At 36.8% G+C, this 18,051-nt stretch overlaps 2 protein-coding genes across 2 annotated transcripts; both read right to left on the bottom strand.

The window, feature by feature from the left end:
* Positions 1–539: 539 nt before the first annotated feature.
* LOC131323555 (uncharacterized) lies at positions 540–6,933 on the bottom strand. Its single transcript, XM_058355408.1, has 5 exons — positions 6,831–6,933; positions 6,689–6,745; positions 4,294–5,635; positions 2,723–2,944; positions 540–1,682 (listed from the first exon to the last, which is right to left on the bottom strand). The coding sequence occupies exons 3-5, from the start codon at positions 5,620–5,622 to the stop codon at positions 741–743; spliced, it is 2,493 nt and encodes an 830-aa protein (XP_058211391.1). The 5' UTR covers positions 5,623–5,635; positions 6,689–6,745; positions 6,831–6,933; the 3' UTR covers positions 540–740.
* Positions 6,934–8,189: 1,256 nt separating this feature from the next.
* Positions 8,190–13,281, bottom strand: LOC131323556 (probable RNA helicase SDE3). Its single transcript, XM_058355410.1, has 4 exons — positions 13,161–13,281; positions 11,790–12,441; positions 10,019–10,240; positions 8,190–9,397 (listed from the first exon to the last, which is right to left on the bottom strand). Exons 2-4 carry the CDS (start codon positions 12,426–12,428, stop codon positions 8,474–8,476), a joined length of 1,785 nt encoding a protein of 594 aa, XP_058211393.1. The 5' UTR covers positions 12,429–12,441; positions 13,161–13,281; the 3' UTR covers positions 8,190–8,473.
* Between the last annotated feature and the right edge of the window lie 4,770 nt (positions 13,282–18,051).

Below are 18,051 nucleotides of genomic sequence, written 5' to 3'. Positions count from 1 at the left end.
TACAGGAGAGATTTTTGCAGAATCGAAAAAGTAGAAGAACTTTGCAGTGAAAATAATTTACGGCATTCAATTGCGCGCGTTGGTTTGAATTTTGAAAAACTATTCGCCAGAAGAGTTTAACCATTCGCGCGAATAGTTTTTTTTAAATCCGGACCATTGATTGCAGAAACGGACGAAGATTGCATGGAACCGTGAATAAGTTTCTCTCATCGAGAAGTTCATAAATCAAAACAAGAATTAGCCTCGGTTGCAATCCGGTTTCGAAACAATCTCTTCGTGTGGATTAAAATCGCTTCTTGTTTCGTTATTACATGTGGTTTCGGTTTCTCTGTCCCCGTTATCTGCTCACTGATTACTCTCTGAAACCACCAATCGATTTTCGTAATTGATTTTTTACCATGGACAATCAAAATCAAGTAGAAAAAGAAAAAGAAAAAGAAAAGAAAAACACAAACGAAGACAAAAGAGAGGAAAAAAAGAAACAGAGCAAGCCTCCGAAATGGGTTTTGTTTGTTCTACATAAAATGGAGATTGGGGGGTGATTTGCAAAAGATGCAATAACCAACAGGAAGTTAAGAGGATCATTTTACAGTCTCAAAACAAAGCCCCAAAAAAGAGGAGAGTGAGTTATTTTTTTGTACAAAAATAGTGCACCAAATGATAAAACAAACTCACAGAGAAACACATTCTATCATCCATGGATTCAACACAACTGGCAAAACGTGAAGAGAATACCCACACTAAGTCTCATTGGAGTTTTTTAGCACTGTGATAACCTTTGAATCGAGGCTGTCATACAGCTTGCTATCCCGGAGTCTCTCGAAGTAGGATACCAGCAACCCGTTTTCCCTCGCCATATCGGAACGAATCCAACCCGAATGATTTCCGGGTGCCCCGGTTACCGTCACGACTGTGCTCTCATTCGCCAGATTAGCCAGAGCCACCATAGCTTCCGGTTCAATGACAGACGAGGCATCCACCAGGAAAATATGACTAAAATGTCCGGCCATTATGCCCACATTGCGCAGCCGAAAGCTACTCATGAAAGTGGATGAGATCACCTTGTATTTCCGGAGCTCGAGTATTGAAGGACAAGTAAAGCACGACCTTTCCTTTTTATACATACAGGAAGGAAGAATGTCTTCAGGAACTCCATCAAGCTCCCGGAATGCAGCATTCGCTCGGAAGATATTAGATTCTGGAATCTTCCCCCTCAACCTTCTTGTAATGACATCACATCCCTTATTTGTTGGAGCACATATGAGAATCCGGCATAAGGGAGATGTTCGGTACACTTGGATTACTGCTTCACATACAACAAGTCCGGTTATAGATAAAAAATTTGATCTATCAACGGCGATTGGTCCCTCCACGAGATATGGAACCGCATTTTGGTTGCTCAAAATATGACGAACAGCAGAGATTTGATGCCAGTCCAGATTTGAATCGATAGATGGAAGTTGAGCAGTAAGAAGGCTGTTTTTAGATATCGAATCAGGGAAGAGGAAGTTCCTGAATAAATTATCCGAGGCTGTTGCGATGGCTTGGTGCGCTCGTTTTAGACAGACTCTGTTAAAAGAGAACTTGACATTGTATTTGCATGCCGAGTAATGCTGAACATGAAAATCTTCGCCAAAATCAACCAAAACACGGTTACTCCTTACCACGCGGTAGATAAGACCCTGTTTGAGTTTAATGAAGAGCCAGATGAGGCAATGAATTCGAACAAATACTAGATGGATATCAAAATGGCATAAATCAAGGAAAGCACAGCCATCATGAATGAAAACCCGCCCAATACCATTATATCAAATGTTGATTAGAAGTTCTGCTGAATATTAAAAATTCTTTGAGTTATATAGCATGGTAATAAGTTAACAACCCATCCGAACTTTTAATGCCAAAACAAATGTTGAGGAAATACGAACTGCCGCCAAATGAATAAGGTGAAAAAGGAATAGAGAAAAACTGAGATTCAAGCATGCGCTCTAGCTAATTTAATGTCCCTGTAATGGTACTTTCAATTGTGCAGTCTTAAGTTAAGACTCTTAACCTAGGAGACACTAGGTTTGTTGGTAATAGAAATTAGAAATGAATTGCACTTCAAGGAAAACATTTTTCAGATTTTATGTTAAAAAAGCCCGTGGACATTTTTGTGGTTCTACGCAAAGTAAAAGATCACAAAACACGTGGGTTGGCCAGATATATCTTCACGAAGATCAAAGACGAATCCAGTAATTTGTATGTGCATCATTCTGTGCTCAAAGTTGATGGATTATGTGGTACTTTAGGATAATAGATTGATTTCACCTGAGTTCTAGGTTTGACAGTTGAGTACTTGGTCGTGATCCAGGGCTAATGAACTGCAGTTTACATGAGAGCAACCAACTTTCCTTGGTACCGAGAATCCATCCATTTTGCATCAAGTAGAAAGGTCAAAGACAATTAGGAGAAATAAGTACAGTAAAGGTAGCATAGTTTTGGACAGCGGCACACAACACAATAGGTTGATTCCATCATGGTCTAATGATTTGCTTCCAACTGTCTAATATCGGTACAAGGTGTTAGTCGGGTGGTGTGATTTGTTGTAAAGGAGTGGCCGAGATGGGGTGGTATGACACACTCAATGCAAACTTCTGCAAAGCAAGCATGAACCGGATAATATAGAACAGTTTTGTGTTCATGATGGTGCTAATTACATGCGAAATGGTATAAGGCTCACCTGCAATGGCTCAGCTCTCGTGCCTGAAGGCGATACGTAGACAAAATCCCTGGATAAAAGGAATGGCCTTCTCTCAGGAATGGAGTCAAGCTCAAATGTCACAAAGACTTTATCATCCTTCTCATCATCCACATTCTTCTTGTTGTGTTTGCCTTTCCTCTTATAAATCGATGCTTCCTCCAACTTCAAAGTCACATTCTTCATTTCAAACCCATCCCATTTCTGATCCAGTAATGCATTATTAACAAGAAGCCATAGTTCAACATCAGAAATGTAGGTTTTAGATCTATCCTTTTCTGTAGCTTTTGGAAGAAAATAGACACTATGCAAGATGGAAAATGAAAGAAACAGAAGTAGTATAGAAAAATGCTAATGTAAGTTCATCTAATAATCAAAAGAAGGTAAATATTTCTACTGTTCACAACAGAACGATTTCACAAGATAGGTAAGATACATGAACTTAATCAAATAATTCTGTCACTGAATAACCATGGGACCACAAATGCACAAAAAGGCATCTAAAGACATTCCCGAGATATCCGATTGTAAACAACTCAGAAAGATGCTACATAAGAAGCGAAAAGTTTAGACTTTACACCGTAAATCAGATTTTTTCCCTCTCCAGATAAGCAAGTTTCAAATGAAAACCTCATACTATTGAATCCAAGACAAACATTTCTTCTTAAGTACACCACAACAACTTGGGATACTAAGATCGGGTAGCCAATCAAATCATCATCACCGGAGATGTAATCGTTATCGTGACGACTCACAGTTTTGTTCACAAATTTGAAAGTCTAATATTTACCAGCAATGTATTACATCGATATTGGCGTCAAAAGTCTAGAAGGATCGCAATCAATGGATGTCCACAATTGTTTGTAAATACATTGCACCGGACTAAGGGCTCGGACCAAACGGGCCTAGAGAAAGAGTCACCGGAATCAGAACGATTGTGTTGACAATGTGTTTTGGGGTAATAACCCATGCTCCTTGTATGAATAATGTCACACCCTAAGCGAAATGAAATGGCAAACAAAAGGAATCTCGATCATTTTAGCTCCTCGTATCATTGTGATCTGCTTCCATCTTTAGTTATAAGCAGCAGCACGACAAACAAAAGGGATCTAGTTCATTGTTTTAGCTACATGTCGATTTTAAAATCAAATGTCTCCAGCAGCTTGTACTGATCCCTCCATCCCAAATTGTTTGTCCAATTTTAACATGTAAAAAAATGTCTATATTTTACAATCTTTAGCTTTATATAGTTTTGAAAACTTTTTCAAATCAAACTTATTGAGATCCATCAAATAATATCCATATTGCATACAAAAAACTTTATAAATTTAAACATGTAGACAATTTTTCAAGAGGTCCAAAATAGTGAAAGTGGACAAACAAATGGGACAGAGGGAGTATAAATCTTCCAGTTTTAGGGTAGAAATCTCCGTATCCATTCTGCAAGTTTGGGATATAAACATGTAGAGAAGGTTTATAGCTGTTTTGCATTCTAGATCAAAATGACATAAAATAAAGTAAACCAATAAAATATTTCATTAACTAGTAAGTACCTCAAGGTAGAAATCCTCGGCATAAAGTAGGGCCTCAAAGTAATCCTTGTACGTTGATGGGGACAAAGGCCTTTCGAGAATTCCAGGCACAACATCGTTCTTGATCAAATCTTTGAAATCCTCAGGAATGGCATAAATAGGAGATGCATCTTTCTCAACCCAAATATAAGCGGTTTTTGAATTTGGATTTGTTGGATTAGATGGAGCCAGAGACAAAAATGGCTTAGTGGAAGGTCGATGGGGCTTGGGGGATGATGGAGGTGTCCCAAAAGAAGACGAAGACAATGATGAAACTGGTGGTGGAGGTGGCGTGGACACAGATGGCAATGTCTTTGCGGAAGAAGCAAGCGACTTGGATAAAGATGGTGATGGTTGAAAGGAAAATGAAGACAATCCAAATTGTGATTTTTGTTGAGATGTTTTATCAGTCTCGGGATTTATAGCTTTTTTTTGAGAAAAATCAGTTGGGAAAGGTGAGAGAGGCAATATCTTTGGCTTCTGAGCAGCAGCTTCATGGGACTTATCAGGTGTTCTTATAGAGGCCTCTGGTCTATTGACAAATGATAAATGTATTGTTGCCTTTGGTTTAACAAAAGAAATTTTTGGTGTCTCAGGCAACTTAGTTGGAGTTGAATTCAATGAGTTGGAATAGCTTTGGGTAGGAGTCTGGGTAGATGTATAGGCACCGGATGGGGTAGTCCTATAGGCACTGGATGGTGTAGTTCCATAGGCACCGGATGAGGTAGTTGTTTTATCAGTCTCGGGATTTATAGCTTTTTTTTGAGAAAAACCAGTTGGGAAGGGTGAGGGAGGCAATAGCTTTGGCTTCTGAGCAGCAGCTTCATGGGACTTATCAGGTGTTCTTATAGAGGCCTCTGGTCTATTGACAACTGATGAATGTATTGTTGCCTTTGGTTTAACAAAAGAAATTTTTGGTGTCTCAGGCAACTTAGTTGGAGTTGAATTCAATGAGTTGGAATAGCTTTGGGTAGGAGTCTGGGTAGTCGTATAGGCACCGGATGGGGTAGTCCTATAGGCACTGGATGGTGTAGTTCCATAGGCACCGGATGAGGTAGTTCTATAGGCACCGGATGGGGTAGTTCCATAGGCACCGGATGTGGTAGTTCTATAGGCACCAGATGGTTCCCGTATCTGGCCATAAGTCGTGGCATTGGTGGTGGTGGTGGTGGTTGTAGGAGGAACATAGCCTCTAGAAGAAGTGTCATAATAAGGACTGTTATAGCGATTACTATTTCTAAGCCGAGTTTCTTCTTCTTGGTTATCATCAACACCTAAAATACATCGCAAAATTGCCAGAAAGCATGACATCTTGGGTATGTTTCTGGCAACAATCGAAACCAAGCACAACAATGAGAATGAAAACAATTATGAGAATTGTGAAATTACGCAAAAATTACTTGAAATAAGAACGGATGAAACTTGTAAAATGTGTGTTCGTATTCTTAGTGTAGTAGTAGTTTCTAATATAGTTCAAGCATTGAAGAGCAAGAGGGACTTGCTAGGTAATGATTAGTACGCTTATCTACTATTATAGTCCCTAGTGTACTCTAAAAGCTTACGCCCACTGCTTTTGTTCATCGCTCCATCCACTGCTCGCTACGTGGCGGTGCGGTGCGGTGCGGTAGGTTATAAATAGGTTTCAATGTGGTCCTTAGGTTCATTCGGTTTTTCTTCTTCTTCTTCTTTTTTTTCGCGTCCTTGAAGTTCCAGATTTGTTTGAATTTGGTTTTTTCCAATTCCAAAGTTGTCCTTCAAGTTTATATAATTATATGTATTATATACCTCTAATGTTTATAAGGTACTTCCCGAAGTTAGGTGTTTAAATACTTCAAAGTTTTCATATTTATTTATATATGGGTTGGAGTGCAGTCTGACCAGTAAATATTTATTTAAATTTTGCTTAATACTATATCTAGTTGTTCTCGATACATTTGCAATAGTTGATTTATAAAAACAATTGCAAGTTTACTAAGGCGGTCATCTCGGCAATCAACGACTCGGATCTTAATCGAGCAATGGATGGTTCGGATTTGTATCCGCTCAGGTTCGATCCGAGCCATCCGTGCCGAGAAGAATAGCCGGATCGACCGCTCGACATCTTCCATACAGAAGTATTACAACGGGAAAAAAAATTAGAAAAATAAGTTTTTTTTTACTAAGCACCTTGACCAAAATCTTTGGAGCCGCCACTGATATGGGTGATCACTTGATCATAGTATAAAATATATGAGCGATCTCTCCACCCAATAGCTTTTAAGTTTTTTTGATTTGATCCAAATTTTTTGCTAGAAAATCATCTACGGGCTACAGTTATTACGAATCAATGAGAGGTGGAAAAAAATTGTAGCGGAAGAGATCGGTGTAAGGAATTCACCTGAAACGTTGCTTTTTTGTTGATGCTGAAGAGATGATCGGAAGGCACGTGGCGTAACTGAGTAAGCAAGAACACTAATTAGTACATACTAATCAGAGAGATAGAGAGAGAGAGCAGAAGGAATACAGAGGGAGGGGAGTACGTAGAGGTAGAGTGAGAAGAGAATTTGGAAGTTTTTTTTAGGCTCTGTTTGGAACTTGGGATGAAAGTGGAAAAGGAAATAAAATTGAGTTCGCCTTCGGAATTTTCTTAAGAACCAAGCAAAGGAAGAAATTTTTTTTAAAATTTTTTTCTTTCCGTCCACAAGTTGCAAACAGAGCATTAACTTTTGGTAGTGGGCCAAAAAAAAAAAAGAAAGAAAGAAACTTCCTCGTACGGATGTTTGTTTGTAGGAGTACAACGTAGGCGAGAAATGTTTTCCCGAGGTCGGAAGGTGGGGTTATTCCCTCGCACTCCAAACCCACTCTTTTGCTGCCATTTGGCAAAAACAATTAATTTTTTTTTTTCCAGAGTAGTTATAAAACAAAGTTTTAAATTATCCTTGCGTGAGAAAATTATTTAGTGAATCTTCTTTTGACACTCTAGGAAATGTTTTTTTAGAGGAGAAAGTCTTTTTCACGGTGGGCCGTGAATAGTTATTTACGACACTAATTACGGTGGTCTAAAAGTGTTCTGGACGATTTGGATATTAATAAATTTTTTGTTTCTGTTAGGAACTTATTAGTATCTCTTTTTAGAGACTAATGTTATATGACAAACAGTGTAATTAGGTTGAAAATTACATTTGACAAGAAGTTACTATTAGTTAGCAGAAACAATTTGACATTTGGCAACAATTTTTTCACTCACATATATACCCGGCCCATGTCCCCAAATTAGTTTATCTCCCCAAGGCCCTTATCCCCCTTCCTTTTCCAAATCGGGAGGGGCTGTAGTGCGTTCGATCCGATCGTCCATCTCGGCATGGACGGCTCGAATTTAATCCGAGTTTCTACAAATCCGAATCGTCCATTGCCGAGATAGACGGCTGGATTAATTGCACTACACGTGTAGTGCGAGGGGTGCTTGTATTAGTAAGGGACTTTGTTTTTGTTTTCTCTTTATTAGGCTGCTATGAATGTTAATCCACTTTCTTGTTTTTTTTACTTCCTCCAATCACATTATTTGCTCATTTACAAAAAAGTACTGTCACTAATCGCATTATTTTTAAAATCAAAGCACTTTTCTGCATAAGTTTCCGAAATTCTTTGCCCCAATGAAAAGAACAAATTCATATTTTTAGATTGGTGAATTTTTTTTTACACTTATCCATGGAATTTCTGACCCGAATAATTCTACTCCATGGGAAGATAGAACATACACACTATACAAAGCTCCCGCACATGCGACGCATAGGAAAGGGTAATGCACGCAATCTCATCTCTGCAAGAAGTGAGGTTATTTGCAAGCAAAAAGGTTATTTCCGCTAAACAAAATAGACTAAAGCCAATATTTTTACGGATTTTTAGACACGTAATTCTCCTCATATACATAAATTAAAATACCATGGTCGATCCCATATGTTATACCAACTGCTCTCATTTCTTCACAAAATGCACTTCCTACCTAAGATGCAATAACCAACAGGAAGTTAACAGTAGGATCATTTACAGTCTCGAAACGAAGCCCAAAAAAGAGGAGTGAGTTTTTTTTTTACACATTCTATCATCCATGGATTCAACGCAACTGGTAAAACGTGAATGAGAATACCCACACTAAGTCTCACTGGAGTTTTTTACCAAAGTCTCAGAGCACTGTGATAACCTTTGGATCGAGGCTGTCATACAGCTTGCTTTGCCGGAGTCTCTCGAAGTAGGATATCAGCAACCCGTTTTGCCTGGCAATATGTGAACGAATCCAACCCGAATGATTTCCGGGTGCCCCGGTTACCGTCACGACTGTGCTCTCATTCGCCAGATTAGCCAGAGCCACCATAGCTTCCGGTTCAATGACAGACGAGGCATCCACCAGGAAAATATGGCTAAAATGTCCGGCCGTTATGCCCTCATTGTGCAGCCGAAAGCTACTCATGAAAGTGGATGAGATCACCTTATATTTCCCGAGCTCGTGTATTGAAGGACAATAAAAGCACTCCCTTTCCTTTTTGTAAAGACAGGAAGGAAGAATGTCTTCTGGAACTCCATCAAGCTCCCGGAATGCAGCATTCGCTCGGAAGATATTAGACTCTGGAATCTTCCCCCTCAACCTTCTTGTAAGGACATCACATCCCTTATTTGTTGGAGCACATATGAGAATCCGGCATGAGGGAGATGTTCGGTACACTTGGAGTACTGCTTCACATACAACAAATCCAGTTCTTGATAAAAAATTTGATCTATCAACGGCGATTGGTCCCTCCACGAGATATGGAACCGCATTTTGGTTGCTCAAAATATGACGAACAGCAGAGATTTGATGCGAGTCAAGATTTGAATCGATAGATGGAAGTTGAGCAGTAAGAAGGCTGTTTTTAGATATCGAATCAGGGAAGAGGAAGTTCCTGAATAAGGGATCCGAGGCTGTTGCAACGGCTTGGTGCGCTCGTTTTAGACAGACTCTGTTAAAAGAGAACGAGACATTGTATTTGCATGCCGAGTGATGCTGAACGTGAAAATCTTTGCCAAAATCAACCAAAACACGGCTACTCTTTACCACGCGGTAGATAAGACCCTGTTTGAGTTTCATGTCGACAATGAAGAGCCAGATGAGGCAATGAATTCGAACAAATACTAGATGGATATCAAAATGGCATAAATAAAGGATAGCGCTGGATTCAGATAGGCTGATCGGACTTTTAGTCCTATTTACCTCAGCCATCACGAATGAAAACCCGCCCAATACCAGTATATGTCAAATCTTGATTAGAAGTTCTGCTGAATATTAAAAATTCTTTGAGTTATAGCATAGTTGCTAATAAGTTAATAACCCATCCGAACTTTTATTGCCAAAACAAGTGTTGAGAAAATTTGAAGTACAGCCAAATGAATAAGGTGAAAAAGGAGCAGAGAAAGACTGAGATTCAAGCGAACACCCCGGTCTAATTAGCATAGTTTAGTACGACGGCACACAACACAATAGGTTGGTTCCATCACGGTCTAATTAGTTGCTTCCAACTGTCTAATATTGGTACAAAGTTTTAGTCGGGTGGTGTTTGTCGTAAAGGAGTGGCCAATATGGGGTAGTATGACACACTCAATGCGTAATTCTGCAAAGCAAGCATGAACCTGATAATATAGAATAGTTTTGTGCTCAAGATGGCGCTAATTACATGCGAAATGGTATAAGGCTCACCTGCAATGGCTCAGCTCCCGTGCCTGAAGGCGATACGGAGACAAAGTCCCTAGATAAAAGGAATGGCCTTCTCTCAGGAATGGAGTCAAGCTCAAATGTCACAAAGACTTTATCATCCTTCTCATCATCCAAATTCTTCTTGTTGTATTTGCCTTTCCTCTTATAAATCGATGCTTCCTCCAACTCCAAAGTCACGTTCTTCATTTCAAATCCATCCCATTTCTGATCCAGTAATGCATTATTAACAAGAAACCATAGTTCAAAATCATAAATGTAGGTTTTAGAGATATCTATGCTCTACTGTAGATTTTGGAGGAAAATAGACACTATGCAAGATGGAAAATGAAAGAAGCAGAAGAAATATAGAAAAATGCTAGTGTAAGGTCATTTAATATTTGAAAGAAGGTAAATATTCCTACTGTTTACAACAGAACGATTTCACAAGATAGGTAAGATGCATGAACTTAATCAACTAATTCCATCACTGAATAACCATGGGACCACACATTCACAAAAAGGCATCTAATGACATTCCCGAGACATCCGATTGTAAACAACTCAGAAAGATGCTACGCAGGAAGCACAAAGTTTAGCCTTTACACCATAAATCAGATTTTTTTTCCCTCTCCAGATAAGCAAGTTTAAAATGAAAACCTCATGCTGTTGAATCCAATACAAACATTTCTTCTTAAGTACACCACAACAACTTGGGATGCTAAGATCGGGTAGCCAATCAAATCATCATCACAGGAGATGTAATCGTTATCGTAACGACTCACAGTTTTGTTCACAAATTTGAAAGTCTAAAATTTACTAGCAACGTATTACATCAATATTGGTGTCAAAAGTCTAGAAGGATCACAATCAATGGATGTACACAATTGTTTGTAAATATGCTCCCCGTTGTATCCCCCGGATGAACTTTGCATTGGTCAAAATCACTCAATGTGTACAACCTACAAACTTGTCCATTCTCTTCATGGAAGAATCAAGGGGGAATTGAGAATCAGTGGGAAATGGGGCAAATATTTCCAGAGTCACGGTCAAGTTTTTGGGAATCACCAGTCAGATGGGAAGCAAAATTTTAAGTGGACATACATGGAACCTGAACTTGAATAGACGCATATACCCCAGGGATGTTAAATGTGAATAATCTTTGCTCCTTGTATGAAATCATGTTGCACCTTAAGTGAAATTACATGGCTCCTGAATGAGGACCACTAGGTTGTCAGTGTGCTGTCCTAATCCCATTTTTTGTTTTGCAAAAATAACTTTTACTCCTTGTATGAAAACCTGTTGCACCTTGAGTGAGCTTACATGACTCCTTTTAACAATAACATTGCACCCGAATGAGGATGACTGTGTTGACAATTTGTTTTGGGGTAATAAACCATGCTCCTTGTATGAATAATGTTACACCTTAAGTGAAATTACATGGCAAACAAAAGGAATCTCGTTCATTTTAGCTCCTTGTATCATTGTGATCTGCGTCCATCTTTAGGTATATAATCAGCAGCATGACAAAAAAAAGGGATCTAGTTCATTGTTTTAGCTACATGTTTTTTTTAAAGTCAAATTTCTCTAGAAGCTTATACTGATCCCTCCATCCCAAATTATAACCCTTCCAGTTTTAGGGTAGAAATCTCCGTATCCATTCTGCAAGTTTGAGATATAAACATGTAGAGAAGGTTTATAGGTGTTTTGCATTATAAATCAAAATGACAATGTCAAATAAAGTAAACCAATAAAAATTTCAGTAACTAGTAAGTACCTCAAGGTAGAAATCCTCGGCATAAAGCAGGGCCTCAAAGTAACCCTTGTACGTTGATGGGGACAAAGGCCTTTTTAGAATTCCAGGCACAACATCGTTCTTGATCGAATCTTTGAAATCCTCAGGAATGGCATAAATAGGAGATGCATCTTTCTCAACCAAAATATAAGCGGTTTTTGAATTTGGATTCGTTGAATTCGATGGAGCCAGAGACAAAAATGGCTTAGTGGAAGGTCGATGGGGTTTGGGGGATGATAGAGGTGTCCCAAAAGAAGACGAAGACAATGATGAAACTGGTGGTGGAGGTGGCGTGGACACAGATGGAGTTGAATTCCATGAATTGGAATAGCTTTGGGTAGGAATCTGGGTAGTCGTATAGGCACCGGATGGGGCAGTTCTATATGCACCAGATGGCTCCTGTATCCGGCCATAAGTCCTGGCATTGGTGGTGGTGGTGGTGGTGGTAGTAGGAGGAACATAGCCTCTAGAAGTGGTGGTTGTTGTAGGAGGAACGTAGCCTCTAGAAGGAGTGTCATAATAAGGATTGTTACCGCGATTACCATTTCTAAGCCGAGTTCCTTCTTCTTGATTATCATCAAGACCTATAATACGTCGCAAAGTTGCCAGAAACCATGACATCTCGGGTATGTTTCTGGCAACAATCGAAACCAAGCACAACAATGAGAATGAAAACAATTATGAGAATTGTGAAATTACGTAAAAATTACTTGAAATAAGGACGGATGAAACTTGTAAAATGTGTTCAGATTTTGAGTGTAGCAGTTTCTAATATAGTCCAAGCATTGCAGAGCAAGAGGGACTTGTTACGTAATGATTAGTACGCTTATCTACTATTATAGACCTTATTGTTACAATAAACAGAAAGTCTACGCCCACCGCTCGCAGAAAGTCTATGCCCACCGCTTGTCTACGTGGCAGTGCGGTAGGTGATAAATAGGTTTCAATGTGGTCCTTAGGTTCATTTTTTTCTTCTCGTCCTTGAGATTCCTGATTCGTTTGAATTTGGTTTTCTCTAATTCCATAGTTGTCCTTCAAGTTTATATAATTATACATATTGTATACCTCTAAGAACACCTGATAAACTGATTTTTTATGAGAGCTCCTAAAAACATGTTTGAAACATACTGAGCGAATCCCATCATTTGCGGGGACTCTAAAAACAAAAGGTGTCAAAATACGTGTTAGCGAGCAAATCCGCCTATGTATGTATATGTGAGCGATCTCTCCATCCCACCATAGCTTTTAAGTTTTTGTGAGATTTGATCCAAATTTTCTAGGAAAATCATATACGGGATACAGTTATTAATACGAATCAATGAGAGGGGGAAAAGAATGTAGTGGAATATTCACCTAAAATGTTGCTTTTTTTTTTTTGTTGATGCTGAAGATCGGACGTCGGAACGTAGCGTAACTGAGTAAGCAAGAACACTTATTACATACTAAGCTCAGAGAGAGAGAGAGAGAGAGAGCAAGCCGAAGGTATACAGAGGGAGGGAGGGAGGGAGGGAGGGAGGGGAGTAGAGTGAGAAGAGAATTTGGAAGATTTCTTTGGTACCAAGGTAGTGGTAGTGGGGGTGGGCGGGTGCTTTAACTTTTGGTAGTGGGGAAAAAAAAAAGAAACTTCCTTTTCGTCCGATGTTTGTTCGTACCGTACAACGTAGTCTGAGAAATGTTTTCCTCCCGAGATTAAATTGTACACGGCCCCGCCGTGTACGATGGTTGATGCGGCAAAGGCATAGATGGATGCCATGTCATCACTTGTTCAATTTCTCTCCTTCATCACTTTCTCACACTCAATTAGTTTAATTCTTTTAGACTATTTATATATATTAAAAATATGATTAAAAATTTAATTGTTTCGATTTTCAATCTTATTAAATCGGTGCAAAGATTGTAATTTTATTTTATCTTTAGAGCTCTCATAATCAAGTATTTTCTCATTATTAGGGATCCTATGAAACAGAAATTTGATTATAAGAGCGTTAGAGACAAAATTTAATTATGATCATTTAGAATAATATGATCAGAATAAAAAGATCTTTGCACCAGTTCAAGCGGATTGAAAATTGAAACACTTAAGTTTTTAACCATATTTTTTTAATACTATATAAACGGTCTAAAAATTTTAAGTACTCTAATTTTCAATCTGTTTGAATCAGTGCGAAAATATTATTATTTTGATCATTTTATTCTCAATTGTCATAATTAAATTTTGTCGTTAGGGCTCTCATAATTAAATATCTCTTTATTTGGTATCCTATGGAGCAGAAACTTGATTACGAGAGCCCTATAAATAAAATTTAATTATGACTATTTAGAATATAATGATCAAAATAATAAGATGTTCGCTCAAGTTCAAACGGATTGAAAATTAGAGTACTTAATTTTTTTAGACCGTTTATATATTAAAAAAATATGGTTAAAAACTTAAGTGTTCCAATTTTCAATCCGTTTGAACCAATACAGAGATTTTTTTATTTTGATCATATTATTCTAAATGATCATAATTAAATTTTGTCTCTAAGGCTCTTATAATCAAATTTATGCTTTATAGGATCCCAAATAATGAGAAAATACTTGATTATGAGAGCTCTAGAGATAAAATAAAATTACAATCTTTGCATCGATTTAATAAGATTGAAAATCGAAACAATTAAATTTTTAATCATATTTTTAATATATATAAATAGTCTAAAAAAATTAAACTAATTGAGTGTGAGAAAGTGATGAAGAAGAGAAATTGAACGGGCTGATGATCCAAGTGGTGACATGGCATCCATCTATGCCTTTGCCGCACCAACCATTGTACACGGCGGGGCCGTGTACAATTTAATCTCTTTTCTCCCGGTGGTCGGAAGGTGGGATTATTCCTCGCACGCACTCCAAACCCATTCTTCTGCTGCCATTTGGCAAAAACAAGGTTCTTACTGCAACTAAAGGACGAGTAATTGAACTGTTTTTCAAACAGGGTCGGTGGGTAGAACAATTTTTCTATGATGCTCCGGTGTGATATTGGAGCATGATGTCTCCATTAAATATGGATCTTTAGATTAGATTTTAGGTTAATTTAAGCCGTTGGATGAGAATCGCTCGTGTTTTTCAGCCAAAAAACATTATTATACTTGTTATGAACACCGGTTCTTTTTACCATATCTTATGCTGACACTTACCATAAAATATTGTATATTTACCACAACAAAAAGCTACACTTCAATTTTTTTTGGCTTTTCTCTCTCTAATCGGTTTTCCAAGTAGCACGTTTCAACATTTTTTACGGGAGAATGTACTACTTTTCAGGAATTTTTTTGAAAATTTATAAATTTACACCACTTTAAGTCATATTTACCCTACTTTTTGTCATTTTACTAATCATTTGTATAATAGACAACCAAATGTTTGGTGAAAATATAAATATAATTAAATAATATTTAGTATTTGTAATCCAATATTTTTATAACAATTTTTTTGAAACTAAAAATATAAGCCAAAAAATTGCCTTAATTTTAAAATAATGTTATTAATATATTCTATTAAATTATTTTGTAAGTAAAAAGCAATTTACAAATAGTATTATGAAAATAACTATTCATTCATTGTTTTGAATAACTTACAAAAATTACTTAATATTTTATTATAAATATATGCCACTAATTTTTAATTAGTATTGTTAATATATTCAATTAAATTACTTTTAAGTATCAATTAATTGATAAATATGATTCTGAAAACAATTATTCACTGATTCTTATGATAACTTACCAATTTACTTAATACTTTTTTTTTATAAATATACGCTACTAGTTAATTGTTATAAGAAAAGTTAATGAAAAATGCAAAATCAATAATTAAAGGATATTGAGTGATTTTGTTGGGACCTACGATTGGATTAAGGTTAGTATTTAAAAAAATTACAGTATTCAATTTGATTAACTTACCTGACGTGATCAATATAACCAAATTTGCAAATGCAATAATTAATAGCATTCGTGATTGACTGTGTTCATTGAGCATCGATACAATTGATAGTTATGAGTCATGTAGCTAGATATTGATCAATAAGGATGAATACGAATATTATAATTTATAGTAAGTGTGATTGACAATGATCATTGATCATCAATACAATGGACTAAAAGAGTTTAATCAAGTAATCGAACCATTTAATTTGATCAACATGACATAATTAACAGATGGGGTAGTTAACAATGATGTTGGTAGAAGTGACCAATGAGGATTGATACAATTGATTAAAGTGAACCGCCTAATTTGTTTAATTGAAATAACTCATTCAATTAATCATTTACTTCATTTATTAAGAAGGTAATACACATTCATTCAATTAATCATAAAATATTTTATTGTGGTAGGTACCTTATTTAACTACCTCATTATAGTGCATTAATAAAGATTCACAAATGCTTACCTATCTGAAATTAGTATTTTACTTACCACACAATAGGACTACATATACCACAAATCATGAATATTGTTAATTACCATGGGATATTACTAAATGACACAAATTTACCATGATTTTAGGTAATAATTACCATGTTATTTGCTAAATACATACTCTGTTGAAAAGAAACATTGACTATAATTGAACCACTTTTTTGGCGGATTTTCATGCTTATCGACCTCAAATTGTAGCATTAATTGTACTAGATTTCTCCATACCTCCCATAAACTCTTCAATCCTATCCAAAAAAATATACTTTACCAAGTTTTTCAACTCTTTCATAATTAGATGAATGCATGCCAACGCGTCACTAATGAGATACTTACCACAAAATTTTGTTATACTTACCATCATAACAAGCGACTACTTTTTATTGATGCAAATATACCACAAATTTGCTAGTACTTGCCTTTTCGAAAGGAAATATACTTGCTATATATTAAGGTGCTTTTGCTAACTTATTAGGTTTAGAGTCATGCTTACCAACCATTAACCGATATCCTATTTAGTTGTAATTCTTAGTAACATGTTTTTATAGTTTGTTATGGCCATTCTTACCATACTTGATAGTATTTCATATCACTACTTACGATAGTACTTACCACAAACTAGAGTTCTATTTGACTAGATTCTAATAGATGTACAACAATTTAGTCGAAAGGGAAGGTGATAGTAATAGACATGCCGTTCAAAAAAAGATATAGTGATAGACATTTGTGACGACGCTAGCAATAATAATAGAAAGACGACAATCAGTTGGATGAACTAACGGAAGAACATAGGTATCAAATGAAAGGATATGTGACTACACTAGTAGTTGAATCATATCATTCGATCGACATGATATAGTGGCTATACTAGTGATCATTGGTGGTGTTAATAAAGATAAGTCGATGAGTTAGTGCCAAAGTGTTGATTAAAGCTTACTCACTATAATTGATTATATGTGTCTTGTTCTGCTAAGGTTCTTATTTTTTAAGTATTTATTTTTTTGTTTTACGAAACAGATCATTCTCTCACAATTCATCATTTTCAAATCAAAAAATAAGTACTCATTTTTCTTAGCCGAACGAGGCTTGATTTGATGAAGAACTTAATTGAACGGTCAAATCATTTTAAAATATATTGTACTTGTTTCTTGTATATTTTTTTCTTTCTTTTCAATAAATCGATAAGTCATTTTAAATAGATGAAACCAAATCTAATTACGTCCGTAACTGGGCCTCAAAAAGTCTCATTTGTTTTTTTGTTTTTTTTCTTCTTGATTTTCAGTGAGGGGCTTGGAATATATCTTCTCCTTCAGTAAACATTCAACTATTCAAGTTCCAAAAAATCTTGCCCCTCAATATAGTTTATGGCATAGGACAAATTGGACAGAAAATGAAAATTAAAAGAAATTCCATTTGTGATCTATCTGAAGCTGGTGAAGGACAACTCGAACTCGTTTTTGCCCCTGATTCATTTTCACTTCAGTGAGCCGATCGAGATCTTTTTATTTTGGGTAACTTGGAGCAAGCATTTTGTGAACATTTAAATCTGCTATCATCAGAGGGCAGGCTTTCCTTTGGGGTTAACAGTTACTAACAAAGAGACGTATAAAATAGAGACAATATAGATGAAGGAGAATCGGAGATGATGCCGAGGATAGAGTGAACACGATAGTCGAGTAGGGCTGGGCAACGGACACGAAACACGATAACACGACACGAATTGGACACGAAGATAGCGGGTTAGGATTGAACATTTCTGACACGAAACACGAAAATGACACGACTCGAGAAC

The sequence above is a fragment of the Rhododendron vialii genome, chromosome 4a, assembly GCF_030253575.1.
Source record: "Rhododendron vialii isolate Sample 1 chromosome 4a, ASM3025357v1".
Taxonomy (NCBI): domain Eukaryota; kingdom Viridiplantae; phylum Streptophyta; class Magnoliopsida; order Ericales; family Ericaceae; genus Rhododendron; species Rhododendron vialii.
The sequence above is the reverse complement of the archived record's forward strand: the minus strand, read 5'-3'. Positions and strand labels throughout refer to the sequence as shown.

What these genes read in the sequence shown, in the direction of transcription:
- LOC131323555 (XM_058355408.1), bottom strand. Translation starts at nt 5,622, where the DNA reads ATGTCATGCTTTCTGGCAATTTTGCGATGTATTTTAGGTGTTGATGAT. An exon ending in CCGAGGATTTCTACCTTGAG is followed by an intron (nt 2,945 to 4,293) that starts GTACTTACTAGT and finishes TTACTGGATCAG; the next exon opens with AAATGGGATGGGTTTGAAAT. An exon ending in CGAGAGCTGAGCCATTGCAG is followed by an intron (nt 1,683 to 2,722) that starts GTGAGCCTTATA and finishes AAACTCAAACAG; the next exon opens with GGTCTTATCTACCGCGTGGT.
- LOC131323556 (XM_058355410.1), bottom strand. Translation starts at nt 12,428, where the DNA reads ATGTCATGGTTTCTGGCAACTTTGCGACGTATTATAGGTCTTGATGAT. An exon ending in CCGAGGATTTCTACCTTGAG is followed by an intron (nt 10,241 to 11,789) that starts GTACTTACTAGT and finishes TTACTGGATCAG; the next exon opens with AAATGGGATGGATTTGAAAT. An exon ending in CGGGAGCTGAGCCATTGCAG is followed by an intron (nt 9,398 to 10,018) that starts GTGAGCCTTATA and finishes AAACTCAAACAG; the next exon opens with GGTCTTATCTACCGCGTGGT.